The sequence below is a fragment of the Lagenorhynchus albirostris genome, chromosome X (assembly GCF_949774975.1).
Source record: "Lagenorhynchus albirostris chromosome X, mLagAlb1.1, whole genome shotgun sequence".
Classification (NCBI taxonomy): Eukaryota; Metazoa; Chordata; class Mammalia; order Artiodactyla; family Delphinidae; genus Lagenorhynchus; species Lagenorhynchus albirostris.
Genome location: NC_083116.1, coordinates 41,613,867 through 41,630,587, shown reverse-complemented (window position 1 = coordinate 41,630,587; position 16,721 = coordinate 41,613,867). Strand labels below are relative to the sequence as shown.

The 16,721-nt window shown below is 46.4% G+C and overlaps 1 protein-coding gene across 1 annotated transcript; it reads left to right on the top strand.

The window, feature by feature from the left end:
* Positions 1 to 8,821: 8,821 nt before the first annotated feature.
* Positions 8,822 to 10,030, top strand: ZCCHC18 (zinc finger CCHC-type containing 18). Its single transcript, XM_060138498.1, has one exon. The coding sequence runs from the start codon at positions 8,822 to 8,824 to the stop codon at positions 10,028 to 10,030; it is 1,209 nt and encodes a 402-aa protein (XP_059994481.1).
* Positions 10,031 to 16,721: the final 6,691 nt, after the last annotated feature.

Sequence of the window (16,721 nt, the reverse complement as noted above, 5' to 3'; positions counted from 1 at the left end):
GCTGAAGATAACTGGGTGCAGAGGGAAGAGACTGGCAAGAGTGGGAAAAAAAGAGGTTAGACTGACCAATGAAATCTGTTAGTGAGCATTTTCACTGCTTAGTTAGAAACAGAGTTCCAAGAAACTCAGCTCTAAGGGAACAAGCAACTTGGGGGGCCAGTTTCTGAGAAACAAGGGCATTCTTAAGAAAGAATTCATCCACTTTAAATTAAAACAAAGGCAGTGAGTTTTGCTGAACAGAGACACCTCTACAGTGTTTTTCTGATCCAGCAAATACTCTCATATTCAAAGAAGGTTGAAGGTTGAAGAAAATAAAATTGGGAAAGGAGGGCTCCGAAACGTTACTGCATTCACCACATGAAATCTTGCATTTGATAAACTGTTAAAATAATAAGTTGCTATTCTCTTTCCAAAAAGTGGCACTATCTTGTAGAGACAGAAAGACATTCAAAAGTTGTAGTCCAGTACTTTCTCTAAAAGTTGGTAGTAAATTGAGGGAGCGGGGAATCTCCTTGCCTCTCTTTCTGCAGATTCCTGACAATGCGGTAGCTGTTTCATGGCAACACCCCGCCCCCCTCTCCCAGTTGAGGAACAGAAAGATTAGCTGTTCCTGGAAGTTTAGCATGAAAAGGCTCCGTACCTGACAGTTTCCAAGCTTAACCTTGTAGATCTGTAGCTATATAACAGTGCAGGGGTTCTCAGCGTACATGCTACTGACATTTGGGGCGAGATAATTCTTTGTCGTAGGTGCCTGCCCTGTGCATCGTGCAATGTTTATCAGCATCCTGGTCTCTACTCACTGGATGCCAGTAGCACAAGTTGTGACCTGCCCAGCTCTGACAGACAAAAATATCTGAAAACATTGCCATATGTCCCCGGTGGGTAGGGAGGAGGTAAAATTGCCCCTGGTTCAGAACCACTAGACTAGATGGAAGAGGCCATTCAAGGATTCCAGAATACTGCTCCTACCCTAGAATGGTCTGGGAGCAGATGGAGTTGTATGAAAGGTAACTGGGGAGCCAGGGTCCATGAAGGAAATTTGGGATAAAGAAGAAATGAATGTTCAGTGCAGGTCTGAGAACCTGAGGGAGTTTGTCAGGAAGGAACTAGGGGTGAGAGGACCGGGTGTGATGTACGGGGGATGGTGTGTGGAGGAGAGGAACAGGAAGCTGTGTGGGTAGGGGAGGCAGGGAGTGGGGGACAGGCATGATGGTCGGGCAGGGGACTCACATCTAGATCGACAGGAAGCCTGGTAGGAACTGCAGACCCAGAAGTTTCACACAGAACCCTGGGCTGTGTGGTCCCAAGAGGAGAGGGGTGTTGAGGCTCTAATTACGCTAGCCTGTTCAATAGAAACAAAGGGGGGGGTCCCCCAGGCTGAGGCACTGAGGGAGGGCTAGGAGCCAGGCACTGCAAGAAGCCCACTGCAGGCTTCCCTGGGCTGCCGCACTCAGAACCTGCCTTGAAGCGCTTCTCCTTCCAGAATCGCCCCCCTTAAGCTCCTCCCTGGTTCTTCCTCCTGCTCTGTCCATGACTCCACAACTGACCTTACAATCCACCTCAGCCACAGTCTCTCTAGGTGGAGGGGGTGGAGCACAGTCTCCTGTGCTCTGCCTCCACCCCTCCCCCACCCCCAGCAGTCCAGGTGTGCCTTAAGCCTCAGCTCCTTAACCCTCATGGCCAGAAGGAGGCTGGGAGAGTTCCTCTGCCTTGGACCCTTTAGCTGAGAACTGGCCAGGAGCAAAGGCTCAAGAGGCCCACTCCTTGCATCCCTCTGGGGCACTTCTGGGCGCCTGGCAGCCACCTCCATCTCTCTGGAGCCAAAGGGGACCCCTCCCGCCTGCCTGGGCAGGAGGTAGCTCCAGTCAGGCCCTCAAAGCCACAGGGGCACCTGATATTACCCAGCATTCCTACCAAGGATTTCTTCCCCAAGTTTTACCTGCACCTACGTAAGGTCAGGCGGTGAGGGAAACGTTTGTCCCCTCTTCTATCTCAGAGTGCAGTAATGTTCCCCTTCCTCCCCACATTTTCCTGAGTAACCTGTAAACATGTGTTGATTGACTGTATAGGGAGAGCTGACTTAGCAGAAAGAAAACTGGGCTAGAATTTGGCAGACCAGAATTCTCAGTGCCAGTTCTCTTATCAACTTCTTGTGTGACCTTTAGAAATATATTGACATCTTGGAGTGTAATGCATCTTGGAGTGTAAAATCAGCAGACAGGGAGGAATGCTCTCTAGGCATCCTCGTACTGTGCATGTGGCAGGCGGCTGATGTGGGGGAAATCAGGCCAGTATTTGATAGAGGAATTGTGCTTTTTCCATCACTGGTTCCTTCTGCCATTTTTGCCAGTCATTTTCAGGGATTAAAGCTGAACAATAATTTAGAAACAATTTACCTTAAATATCTGTCATCATTTTATAAATCTAATTCTTCCTGTTTTATGGGGGAGGGGGAGTCTACTTTACTCCCATGTGTTTTTCCGTTAAAATGCCAGCCTTTGGGGGCAGACAGACCTGAGCCTGAATTCTCCCTCCACCACTTGCTTAGTTGTGTGACCTTAGGCAGGACACTTCCTCAGTCTCAGTTTCTTCAGCTACAAACTAAGGACAACAGACCTCCCTCAAAAGGTTGTTGCAAAGATCAACAAAATAAAATGAGATAAAGTGGTTGACCATCCATGGCATGGTGGCCTCAGTAAACAATATTTTTTTTACAAAAGATGCTTCCCGACCTCATCGTCTGTGAGGATGCTGCAGACACTCCTGCAGGATACTCAGAACAAGATGAAGTGGTATCTTGTGTTCACATGAGAGGCAAGGAAGACCTTTCTTCTGTGAATGCAAAGGTGTTATATAAACCATCCAGGACAGCCTGGTCCCTTAAACAAGAATTTCTAAATAGAGGCCACAGAATGAGTCTGGAGTCAGCCTACAGCAGTTACCCCCTGGACCCCATAATGTGTCTCCTATGTTTACAGCCTAGTAAAGTGAGCCAAGGGGATTCTAGACTCCCCTGGCCAGTCTAGCCCAGATGCACAGCTTGCATGACTGCGCCAAGATCCAGCCCTACATTTCTCTGTTCATTCCAGCATCCTTCAGCCATTCCTTTGGCCAGCTCACAAACACATATTGATCATCTACGAAATCACTGTAGGTAAGTCACTGTGGAGCCAGAGGTGAACAGGACTTGGTACCTGCCCTCGAGGGCTTGGGAATCTAGTGGGGGAGACAGGTCAACCATGAGCTAAACTATACTGGGAGGTAAAATAAAGCTTACACTAATCAAGGTCAGAGCAAAACGTAAGAGCAATTTATTTCACCTAGGATAGGAAGCAGCCAAAAATTTCTCTGAGGAGGGGCAGCTGACTTGATCCTTAACCAGTGAGCAGGCACTTGTTAGGTGGAGGAGTGACAGCAGGAGTTCTAGGCTGAGGAAGAGGCCTAAGGCACAGATGCCTAAAACATGAGTGGTACCTGGCTCTGGATACAGGCTGTGGGAAGAAGAGAGATCTGTGGGTGACAGAGACAAGCTGATGTAAAATGAGGGCCTTGTTTTCCCCACTGTAGTGCATTATAGCATAAAGATACAGCCTCTGGAGTCAGACAGCCCCGGGTTTGAATTTCTCTGTGCCACTTCCTAGCTTTATGACCCTTGCCAAATCTCTTCCACTCTCTGAGCCTCAGTATCCTTATCTGTAAAATGATTGTCATGAAGGTTTCATGTTATGAAGTATATAAAATGCTTAGTGCATTACCCGGTATACAAGTTGGTCCATAAATTATATTAGTGGCTTGATTTTAAAAAATGAGATCCCAGGGTTTCCCCGGTGGCACAGTGGTTGAGAGTCCGCCTGCCAATGCAGGGGACAAGGGTTCGTGCCCCAGTCCGGGAAGATCCCACATGCTGCGGAGTGGCTGGGCCCGTGAGCCATGGCCGCTGACCCTGCGCGTCCGGAGCCTCCGCAACGGGAGAGCCCACAACAGTGAGAGGCCCGCGTACCGCAAAAAAAAAAAAAAAAAAAAATGAGATCCCAGTAATATAAGTAAGATTACAACAACATTGTTTTAAAGGCTGAAATCAGTCTAATGCACTGGGTCATCTGCAGAGTACATTTTGAATTGTTTGTTTGAAATGAACTTATCTGTGAAACTGAAACAGAATCACGGACATAGAGAACAGATTGGTGGTTGTCAAGGGGGTGGGGATTGGGAGAGGGATGGCGTGGGAGGTTGGGGTGAGCAGATGTGAGCTTTTATATATAGAATGGATACACAACAAGGTGCTACTGTACAGCACAGAGAACTATATTCAATATCCTATGATAAACCATCATGGAAAAGAATATATAGAAAAGAATGCATATATATGTATAACTGAATTACTTTGCTGTACAGCAGAAATTAACACAACATTGTAAATCAACTATACTTCAATTAAAAAATATTGATAAAAATAAAATGAAGGAAGATTTTTTTTTTTCATTTCTTGTTTGTAAGACAACAGAGAAGCGTCCTTCATGGGCTTTGCAAAATGGGATAACAATGCCTGTCTCAACAGTGTTGCTGAGAAACTTAAATAAGATAACAGATGGAAAGTTCCTGGCACAGAGGAGCCAGGCAGCCAAGGGCAGCTATTGTTGCTTCAACTAATAGCTTTACCTCTCTAACCTTCAGGCTTTTTAGGTTTCTTTGTTGAAATTGGAAAATGTGGTCTCATTAGAGCCATGAATTGGAACACACTCCCACACACGAGGCCAGAGATCAGGGATGCCCTATATCTAATAGGAGCTAGCTTAGCAAATCCTCCTCCCAGTCTTGCAGGAAGAGACCCTCACTTTGTTCTAATGGCCCAATCCAGGCACCTGTACACAATCTGTTTCCTTCCACTATTTTTTGTCAGAGCTATAAGATCTATTCTTTGTCCTATTTGATCCCACACCCACCAGGTCCAACTGCAGATCACCTACTTTGGCGATGAAGCCAATTTAAACACAGAATAAGAATCTGCAAGAGACCCAGGGTCAGATGTCATGATATTGGGGAGCAGAAGCAAGAGTCTGAAGGAAACCCTAGAGCTGCTGCTAGCATCACCCCTGATTGTGTGAAGCGAGTCTTCTCTTTACTTCCTACACCCTCCACCCTCCAACTCCCCACACTCTTCCATCCACGAACAAGCCCACAGTCCTCAGATGGAAGGTGCTTCATCTCCAAATGTTCATTGTTTACTCCAAGGAACCCTAGGTATTGAGGTAGTCAATAAGAAAGCAGAAAGGAGAAGGTGAAGTATGCAGGTTGAAGACAACCCAACAGCAGTCGAAGGGTATCAGATTGTTCACTTGCTTCAATGCATCAGGAGTCAAGAACAAGCCCTGAAAGGGGCCTCCTAACCACAATCTACCTAAGGGAAGTAAGACCTGCTCTTCAAGAACCAGAAATCATGGAAAATGGTACAGATTTCTCTGCCACTGATTTCACAGCCCATTCACTCTGGACAGCCCTGCATGCCGTTTCCATGGAGTTGCTCCTTCTCTGGGGCCAGTGATGCCAAATCCAGCAAAGGAGAGGTCCTCTCAAGAGCTCACAGAAGGGCAACCTAGCAACGTGTCCTCAAGCCAAGAAATGAAAGAGCTATTATCAGCGGCAGAGAGCTGTAGTTCGGGGGTTAGGTCAAATTGTGTTTCATTTCTCACACTTCCTCCTCAAGTACAAGTTGAGAGAGAAAATGTTAGGAAGAAAGATTGTAGGGGAGTGGTCCTTAACCATTTCTGGGCCACAGACTCATTTGAAAATCTACAAAGCTAAGACTCAGAAGAATATACAGAGTCCAACTTCTACTCTTTGCAAACAATTTCAGGAAGGACCCTAGATAGGAAACTCTGCTCTGGAGTTACATTTCACGACAGATATGGTATAGACAGATACATTGGCCACAGCCCCATTTACTTATTACCACCAGCATAACGTGGTGTCTCCAGCAGTTGTTCACAAACCTCTCTACACCTCAGAATTAACTACAGCACTGGTTAAAAATATAAATCATCCTCTCCAGCCCTAGTCCTAGTAAATCCGAATCCCCCAGAGGTAGAGCTTAGGAATCTACATTTCTAACAAGCTTTTCAAAATGATTCTGAGGCAGCCGGCCTTGTACCCATACTTTGGTTAACAGCATGGATTCTGGTGTCAGGGAGATGGGATACAAGCTTTGGTTTCACCTTGTAATTTCAGGCAAGTCATTTCACCTCTCTGAGTCTTATCTCCTTTGGGGGTCATAAGATGTAAAAATAACTTTTTACTTAAAGAAAAAGCAGGCAGCTTGTTGTAGTGTAAAAATGAGAAAGAAAAGTGCCTCAGTTTCCTCTTCTGTACAATAGGTACCATAAAAGTTCCCTACCTCTTCCCCACTGCCCTCTTCCCACTGCCTCCCCAAGCCCTCTCTCAGCACTACCAGCACACCAAGACTGCTGTTGAGCTGGTTTAAGACCACCCGCTTAAAAATGCCGCCAAGGCAGCTGAGCGGGGCAAATCGTTGGCATCTGGAGAACAGACTTGGGTGTAAAACCGGATGCTGATACTTACTTGCTGTATGATGTCGGGCAAGACGCCTAACCTTTCTATGACTGTTTCCTCATCTGCAAAATGGAGATGATAGTCCTTGCTCACCAGTTCTATATAGTAGTTCCAAGTGGGCCTTCCCATCTCCACTTTGGCTTTGGCTTTTCTCAACTAACCCTCAATCTGAGAGTAGAGAGGAGTGTTTACAAGGGGCAGCCTTTGAAATCAGTCAAGTCGACTTGGGTGTGAGCTCGTAGCTCTGCATTTCCTAACCATAGTGACTGGATGCTTAAGTCCCCTCTCTGTTAAATGGGCATACTGCTACTCCTTCACAAGGCTGCTGAGACGAATAAATGAGATGTCCGTGCAAGCGCGTTTGCACGCAGAAAGCGCTCAGTAAATGATTTTCATCCCTTCCCCCTATACAAAGGTGAGGAACTCTTATTGTTCACTTGATTTCTGTCCCACCTCGTGTTGAAGGCATCCGGTCTCAAAGCGCGGAGGACCACAGAGGTGTAAGGGGAGAAGGAGAAAGGAAGCGAGGGGGAAGCAGCAAACTCACGGGTAAAATGCAAATCGGCCCAGTCCGAGAGTCCGAGCTGGACTTGACACCGCACCGGCTCCCGCGCCTGTGTGCCGCAGCCCCAGCCGACCGTCTCCCCCCTTTTGCTAGCAATGGCCTCGGGCAGGAGGCTGCGCGGGGAGGCCGCCCCCTCGCCCCGTTGATTGGCCGCGCCGCCCGACTCATCTTGCTCTTTTGTCTCAATGGGCAGAGGCTAAAAGAAGCGGCGGCTGCTGGGAGGGCTCAGCGGGTGGGCGGGGGCGGCCGCTGCTGCCTTGGGAACCGCGCTGCCTCGACTCGGCTACCCTTAGCTGGGCGAAGCGGCTCCGTCTGGCGGCTCCGGGTCACTTGGCTGCTTAGGAGGCGTCATCTTTTTCCCCTGCAGGGCCACGGTGACCGGCAGGCGGCATCCACAGCTGTCCACGCCGGAGCATGGGCTGTCCACCAGCCCAACACAGGTAAAGAAAAGGGGCGCGATTGCCAGGCCCGGAGAGAGGAGAGAGTAAAGCCCCATCAGGACTGGGCGGCTCCCCGTTTGCGGAATCGGGGACTGCGAGGCAGGGGAAGGAGCACTGCCGCGGCCCCGCTGCGCTGAGGAAGGAGGTGGGTTCCACTGGATGCTGCCGAATGGGTAGGATTTGCCAGGATTGGCGGGAGGGCGTTTTCAGGGGGTAGTAATGGGGCGGGAAGGGTGGGGGGAATCGCAAGCTGTCTGCCTTGAATCCTCTTTGCATCTCCTGGTCCTTCCTGGTGAGGGATATGTGGGTGTGCGTGTCCAACTCCCATTCCCTTTCTCCGTGGCAGGCCATCAAAGCCGAATCCGAACTTGAATTCTGTGCGGCTGATTGCGGAGCTGGTAGGCCAACGATTTCCCGGAGTGGGGTGTGGGGAAGTCGCTTTGGCTTGTATTCACAAGGTGGGAGAGGGAATTTTCCGTCTGGCTACAGCGGAGGAGGGGTCGAGGGAGCAGGATGAGGGGTGAGACTGCTTCTTCCCTTCCCTGCCCTGCCCTCCGTGATGGTCCTGAGGACTGGGATCTGCAACCTCATATGGACAGAGGTAGACCTACCTCGGAATCGAGCTTTCTCACGGAGGCACCTGTTGCAGAGACTGAACGTGAAATGAAGGCCCGCACTTGTTTCTGAGCTCATATAAGAATCTTGAGAAATAACAGGGCAGACTTTGAGAAGGGGATGTGGTTGAGACGTGAGACCATGAATTTAATGGAGATCTTACTTGCTACCACAAATCTGTGAGACTTAGACCATTGCACTCTATTTTGAGAGCCCAATATCGGCTCCACACACTGACTATTTCACCTAGAATTCTAAGCAACAGTTGCTCTCCCACGTGGAGGCCTGGCAGGAGGGGATGGTTGTAGCTCTGAAAAGCACCCTGCTAACATGGGGACACCTATTAGCTCCTGAAGGTTGTAATTGCCGGTTTCCTGCAGGATATTTTCCAGGCAGTGGACAAATGGAAAATGTACCTCAGGGCGTTCAGGAAGGTAAAGAAAGCGACCGCAGACTGCTTTCCTGCAGTCTACTACCTTACTGACCTTTCCCACCCCCTTTTCTTTACAGTTCCTACTGAGATAGAAGGAAGGCAGAGCCCAGGAACTTTGCTTTGGGGATTTCTCCTGCAGATTAGGCTTTTCTAAAAAGCCTGAGCATTTTGTTATATTCAGATAGACGATCATCGTCCATCATGGCTAGCATCATTGCACGTGTGGGTAATAGCCGGGGGCAGAACACACCCTTGCCACCTTGGGCCCATTCCATATTGAAGTCCCTAGGGAGGAGTCTTGGTCCTTTAAGGGTCAATATGGCAGAAAGAAACATGAAGTTGTTCTCGGGGAGGGTGGTGCCAGCCCAAGGGGAAGAAACCTTTGAAAACTGGCTGATCCAAGTCAATGGGGCCCTGCCAGATTGGAATATGTCTGAGGAGGAAAAACTCAAGCGCTTGATGAAAACCCTTAGGGGCCCCGCGCGGGAGGTCATGCGTTTGCTGCAGGCGGCCAACCCCAACCTAAGTGTGGCAGATTTCTTGCGCACCATGAAATTGGTGTTTGGGGATTCTGAAAGCAGTGTCACTGCCCATGGTAAATTTTTTAACACTTTGCAGGCACAAGGGGAGAAAACCTCCCTTTATGTGATCCATTTAGAGATGCAGCTCCAGAATGCTATTCAGGCAGGGATCATAGCTGAGAAAGGTACAAACCAGACTCGCCTGCATCAGCTCCTTTTAGGGGCTGAGTTGAATGGGGACCTGCGCTTCAGGCTGAAGCATCTTTTCAGGATGTATGCAAATGATCTGGAGCGGCTTCCCAATTTCCTGGAGTTAATCAAGATGATAAGGGAGGAAGAGGATTGGGATGACACTTTTATGAAACGGAAGCGGCCCAAAAGATCTGAGCTAATCATGGAGAGGGCAGCAAGCCCTGTGGCATTTCAGGGCTCCCAGCCAATAGCCATCAGCACTGCTGATTGCGACGTGATAGAGGTAGATGATACCCTCAATGACTCAGATGAGTATGTGATCCTGGTGGAGTCTCAGAACCCTCCACTTACATCCATAGGTGCCCCTCCCCTCAGAGTCAGGGCCAGACTTCAGGCTCAAATACTGATCATCAATTCCCTAAACAGTTCTCAGGCTCAATCTCCTTCTACCAGTGGTGGTTCTGCATATAAGAATGATGGTCCTGGAGATATACGTAGAGGCAGGAAGAGAAAATATACAGTCCGCTGTTCATACTGTGGTGATGAGGGCCACTCAAAGGAAACCTGTGACAATGAGAGCAACAAGGCCCAGGTGTTTGAGAATGTGATCATCACCCTGCAGGATCTGACACACACAGAGGAGAAGAAGTCGAAAGAGGTCCCTGGTGAACACAGTGACCTCTCTGAGCCACAGTAAGGAGCTAGACCCTGCCCTAAGTGAACCCTTAACTGTATTCAGAGACTGGTGATGGGGAAAACAGGGGAGGGGGTGGGGGAGGATTCTAGGTGCATGAATTAATCCACAAAGTGACTTTCATTGGGGAAGAAGAGGTTGTGAATACCAGCAAAATGGAGAGGACAGCCTGACCTCTGTCCCTGCTCCCCCCTCCATCCGCCTAAGGATCTATTCTGTGTGTGTGTCTATTTCCTTGATGACTTTATTCTTTTTGTGAAAGGAGTATAAGCCATTGTTAAACCTTCAAAAAATGAATGAAAATACAAAACTAAAGTAAAAATTACCTGAAACTCTCCATCCTTGTATAACCATTGTCAGTCCTTGGATAAATGTCCTTCTCGATATTTCCCTATTCCTGTGTACCAAGATAGATAATAGATAAAAGTGATCAAATGTAAGTGCTTTTCTATTCTGTGTATTTTTTCACCAAACTATGTTGTGGATTTTTATGTCAATTAATATATATAATCATCAAGTTTACTGTCTCTATGTGTGATATTACTTTTAGGAACATAGAAGGAAAATAATAAGAAAACTACATATAGAAACTATAAATGGGGGAAGCTCATACTGTGAAGTGGTGGTTTATCAACCTCATTTTAAGATGAGGAAAAGAGAAGCTGAAAGGAGCTATCTCGCAAAGAGTCCCTTATCACAACTGACCTTTCTCCTATATCACAGAGTCAAATTTGCACCCACTAGTTAATAATGCCCCAATGCTTTCTTAGCTAATGCACCTTGAGAAATCTGATGACAGGACAGGGGTGGGAGCAAAAATGAGAAATGGGTATTTCAGGGGCTCCATTCCTGTTCACTTTGGAAAGGGGTGGCTCTCCCTTCCCTGTGCAGATTCCCTAGATTGCTGCTACTACTGCTTCTGGACACCACCTGGTAGCAACAACAAGACTGTCCTTTGGATTGACACTACCCTCTGGCTCCTCTCCAATTACAGAGAAAGCAGCTACTTATGAGAGTTCAGTACCAGGAGGCTTGGCACGGCCCAAGCCTTACCCTAGCTACATGCTAGGGGACACCAGAAGCCCAAGGACTCCCAGCTAACCTCCCTCTGACCTAAGAAATGGGAATCACCAGGGAAAGATGAAAAGCAATCTGGATGCCAGGGCATGTGAAAACAGGGGAATTAGAAAGCCAGAAAGCCCACATAGCCTTTCAGAACTGAGGGCATTAATAGGGGAGACACCTTCCTGGACACCTGATCCTGCCCCATTTCATGGCTTCAGATTGGAGATGATTTTTAAAAATGACTGAAATGACCTCAGTCCTTGAGGGTCCCATGTTCTTTGTAGATATATCATTAGTTCCTATCCTTGTGAACAGGACAAGGTTGGTAGGGGGATGATTTCATTTAAGTCAGGGTGTGGAGTGAAATGAATGCAGACCTGAGGGAGTTTGTTAGGAAGGAACTAGGGGTGAGAGGACAGGGTGTGCTGTGCGGGGGATGGTGTGTGGAAGAGAGGAACAGGAAGCTGTGTGGGTAGAGGAGGCGGGGAGAGGGGGACAGGGCATGATGGTTGGGACTCACATCTAGATCGACAGGAAGCCTGGTAGGAACTGCAGACCCAGAAGTTTCACACAGAACCCTGGGCTGTGTGGTCCCAAGAGGAGAGGGGTGTTGAGGCTCTAATTACACTAGCCTGTTCAATAGAAACAAAGGGGGGGTCCCCCAGGCTGAGGCACTGAGGGAGGGCTAGGAGCCAGGCACTGCAAGAAGCCCACTGCAGGCTTCCCTGGGCTGCCGCACTCAGAACCTGCCTTGAAGCGCTTCTCCTTCCAGAATCGCCCCCCTTAAGCTCCTCCCTGGTTCTTCCTCCTGCTCTGTCCATGACTCCACAACTGACCTTACAATCCACCTCAGCCACAGTCTCTCTAGGTGGAGGGGGTGGAGCACAGTCTCCTGTGCTCTGCCTCCACCCCTCCCCCACCCCCAGCAGTCCAGGTGTGCCTTAAGCCTCAGCTCCTTAACCCTCATGGCCAGAAGGAGGCTGGGAGAGTTCCTCTGCCTTGGACCCTTTAGCTGAGAACTGGCCAGGAGCAAAGGCTCAAGAGGCCCACTCCTTGCATCCCTCTGGGGCACTTCTGGGCGCCTGGCAGCCACCTCCATCTCTCTGGAGCCAAAGGGGACCCCTCCCGCCTGCCTGGGCAGGAGGTAGCTCCAGTCAGGCCCCCAAAGCCACAGGGGCGCCCAACATTCTCTGACTCTTGCAGGTTTGTAGCCTCCTTTGTAACCTTCTCTAAATCTACCCTTGGAGGGAATCTGCCCACTCATTTATCCTAGATTAAAATATTACTCTTTCTGCTCACCTTTTCTCAATTTTACCCTATAAACACTTGTTGAATGATTTACCCAAATAAAGTTTATGCTGTCATAATTTCTTTCTGGGACCAGGTAGAGTAAAAAGAAAAATAAATAAATGCTACACCTACCAGGGCCTTCCTTTTCACTGGAGTTAGCTCGGGGGTTCAGTATAGACCACTGCTTTGAAATCCTCTAATTCATTCCTTTTTCTTCCCGCCCCTAGTCCTTCTCTATGTCATATAAACTTGAAGTTGTCTAAATTTTTATTTCACAAAATGATGCATACCCGATATTTTATTTCAATTTGTGTGACATTGGCTTTTCCTTATTTGGGAAGTATGTATTTTCCCTATTTGGAAGAGATGGGAGACCTGGGCATTCAGATCAGTCTGAGGGCTATAGCCAAAAGCAAGCTTTTAAATAATTTTGTGTCTGATAGCCTTCATTTAAGATTATGGGTTTTCTCCCTTCCTTTTTCCCTTCAGTCTCATTAGACGCTAAGAGATGAAATGAGTCTTTTGTCAGGAGAAACTAGCCATTGAATGACCTTCTTTTGCATTATCTCCTTCCTTCTAGATACTATCTTTCCTTGGTTTCCATGACACCTGTCTCACAGCTCCCCCCCAAGATCTTTTTTTTTTTTTTTTTTTTTTTTGCGGTACGCGGGCCTCTCACTGTTGTGGCCTCTCCCGTTGTGGAGCACAGGCTTCGGACGCGCAGGCTCAGCGGCCATGGCTCATGGGCCCAGCCGCTCCGCGGCATGTGGGATCCTCCCGGACCGGGGCACGAACCCGTGCCCCCTGCATCCGCAGGCGGACTCTCAACCACTGCGCCACCAGGGAAGCCCTGAACAGTTTTATATCTTGACTGTGGTGGTTGTTACACAAATCTATACATGGGGTAAAACTGTATAGAGCTACATGCACTCATGAAAATGAATGCGTGTAAAAAGTGATGACAACTGAATATGGTCTGTAGTCCAGTTAACAATACTGTACCAATATCAATTTCCTGGACTTGATATTTTATGGTAATTACATAAGATACTGTCATTGGGGGAAGCTTGGTGACAGGCACTTGAGCCTCTCAGCACTGCTTCTGCAACTTCCTGTGAGGCCATAATTATTTGAAAACAAAAAGGGGGACTTCGCTGGTGGTCCAGTGGTTGAGACTCCAGGCTTCCAATGCAGGGGACGTGGGTTCAATCTTTGGTCAGGGAACTAAGATCCCACATGCCTCGTGGCCAGGAAATAATAATAATAAATAAAAGTATATAAAATGTAGCATTAAAATGTTTTAAAAAAATAAATAAAAACAAAAAGGTTTCTTTAAAAAGCTACTGTGGGATTTCCAGAGTTTCAAAAAGTAGCCTTGGTGACTTTAATTACTAGAATCATTCTGTGCTAGTTCCTTTTCATGCATAGCTGGAGTAGTTTAAAAATTCCTTTTCCTTTTGGCAAGTTTTGCAAACATGTGCTCAAAGGAAGTGCACTAGTGCTTCTTTTTAAAATTCTGACAGCTTTTTTATAATACAGTTTAAAATAAAATTACATGCACATGGTAAAAAAAGATCCTACTAAAAAAAAAAAAAGATCACTACTATGTTTTTAGACCCTAAAGACTTTTGCTTATATAGGTTATAGATCTACCAATGTTTACTATATTCAAAATCAAAACTTAAAATATCTAAAAACATTTAGTAATTCATTAAATAATAATAAACCCACATGTTAACATAAACATATTTTATTAAAATAACTATTTTCCAAAACAAAAACTAATTTAGAAATATTTTATATTTTTGAAAATCCCTGTAATGTCTGCCATAATACAAGACAGCTAGACTCTCGTATTTGCTTCACCATTGTGTTATGATTGTGGTTATTTTGGTTGATGTGTATGAAGAAAATCCAACCTTATGGAGATATGTAGTGGGAAAAAGGAGGATTTCCCAGAACTTTGAATGCGTCTCAGGTGTCAGGTGTCTTCAGGGTCCCTAGACCACATCACACTTGGAGAACCACTGTGCTGGAGATACATACTGAAATATTTACAAAGGAAATGTTAGGATGTCTGAAATTTGCATTAAAATACTCCAACACACACACATACACATATACACGTCAATTCTTGTTATACATGTAGTCATGTTTAATAAAATTACCTTGAGCAGTGAACTAGCAAATGCTGAGTCACTGCTCCTAGCAGACAGACAGGGTAAGTTTCCTGCAAGCCCCTGGTCACATTCTCATCAACCAATCAACATATAACCTTGTTTCACTTGTGTTTCTGTTTAAAGACACCTTATTTTATATTTCTTAAAATAATTATATGCACTGTTTTTTAAAAAAATTTATTTATTTATTTATCTATCACTGCATTGGATCTTCATTGCTGCACGTGGGCTTTCTCTAGTTGCGACAAGTGGGGGCTACTCTTCATTGCAGTGCACGGTCTTCTCATTGCAGTGGCTTCTCTTGTGGTGGAGCACGGGCTCTAGGCACATGGGCTTTGGTAGTTGTGGCACACGGGCTCAGTATTTGTGGCTCACGGGCTCTAGAGCACAGGCTCAGTAGTTGGGGCACAGGAGCTTAGCTGCTCCGCAGCATGTGGGATCTTCCCGGACCAGGTCTCGAGCCCGTGTACCCTGCATTGGCAGGTGGGTTCCTAACCACTGTGTCACCAGGGAAGTCCCTGCACTGTTTCTTTATAATACCAAGAAGGGTCTAACATTTTCCTGACCCAGGTAACATGACCTTAAATTTCTTTGGCTCTCAGCCTCACAAAAATGTCGTTTACTATCCTTTGTAAAGTTTGGCTGTCATCTTATGAACCTACAAATTTAGCTGCTTTTCCATCTTTGCCATAGCTTCATCGCACACAAATGGTATTTTAGTGATTTCTGGAGTGGCGTCACATATAGGTCAGCAAATTTCCTCTTCCCTTTTCTGGATGTACCGTATTGTTAAATCAATAAATTGAACTCACAGTCAACATCGCTAACTCACACCTGAATGAAGCTTATCCAATGCATGCATTTTCTCTGTAAGGTACATCACAGCCTTCTTGCTGTGTCAGCTTCTGAACTCTGTTCACTCCCTTATATTCATTGAGGGTTATGGCATCCCAATTAATTTCTTCTTTTCCACTCCTAAGTTTTTCCATTACCTAAAGTAATTTCAAGTTCCATGTTTTTACTCATCCAACACCCTGGCCTGTCACTCCCTTGATCATCTTGTCTCCAATGACCTTCTTTCATGGTCATACCCTGAACTTTGTGATCACCTAGAATTCTTTAAACAGTGAACTTTAGTTTATTCCTGTCTCTCCAGCTCATTCTCTCTCTTATCCCCACTGTACTAACTCTTCAACCTTATCAGGACTTCCTTGATCCATCCATTTTCCTCCCAGCATGGCTTCCCATTTCCTTGTTTTTTACTCTATATCTCACAATCAATCGCTTCTACCTCTCTGACCAATACTCTCATCAAATCTTGCCCCCCAAGATATCAGCTCTGAATCCACACAAGGATTGTCTTTTCTATCTTATGCCGTGTATTCTAAGAACTGATAATGAAAATATCATGGGTATAATGATCAGTACACTCTCATTTTGGTGGTTTTTCAATCCAATACCACCTGGAAATCCTCCCACAAAACTTCAGTCAGTTCCTGCTCTCACTTCTCACAATAGCTCTTCCAAATCTTCATCACTATCCTCAAGCCCAATACCTATTCCTGCTCCCAACATTCTCAGTACACAGAATAAACTCTTTGTTAACAGGAAAAATAGAACTAAGGATATGAATTCTAGTCACTTCCTGGTCTAGGTAAAGTGAGTAAGCAAAAGAAAGTACCACAGTCAACCAATTCTTGCGAGATCCATTACTGTCCAACCAACCTTCATATACTCTCTTATGTCCAGTACATGGGAAAGCCTGAGATTTTTAAAGATCCAGAGGAGGGAATACATCTCCTGTTTTAGAGATTGAAGTGCCCCACTACCCTTATGTCTAACATCAGCTCCTCTATTGGAGTTTTGGATCTCATCCCTTCCTTTCTCAGAAATCTCATGCCTCAGTCATCACCTCTCTCTTCTGTATCTTCAACCTTCTCTGTCTCCTAGCTCCTGCCCCATTAGCTGTAAACATTCTCAAGTCCCTACTATCTTTAAAAAAATTCTACCACAATCTTATGAGACCTTCCAGCTGCCATCTGATCTTTCCCTTTCCAAGCTTATTGGAAGTATAACATGCATTTACAATCTCTATTACTTCAATGCCCAACATTCCAGTTATACATTGCTGTGTAATAAACCACCCGCAAACTTGGGAC

Bases quoted from the DNA above. Each gene is read 5' to 3' on its own strand.
- ZCCHC18 (XM_060138498.1), top strand. From the start codon at position 8,822: ATGGCTAGCATCATTGCACGTGTGGGTAATAGCCGGGGGCAGAACACA.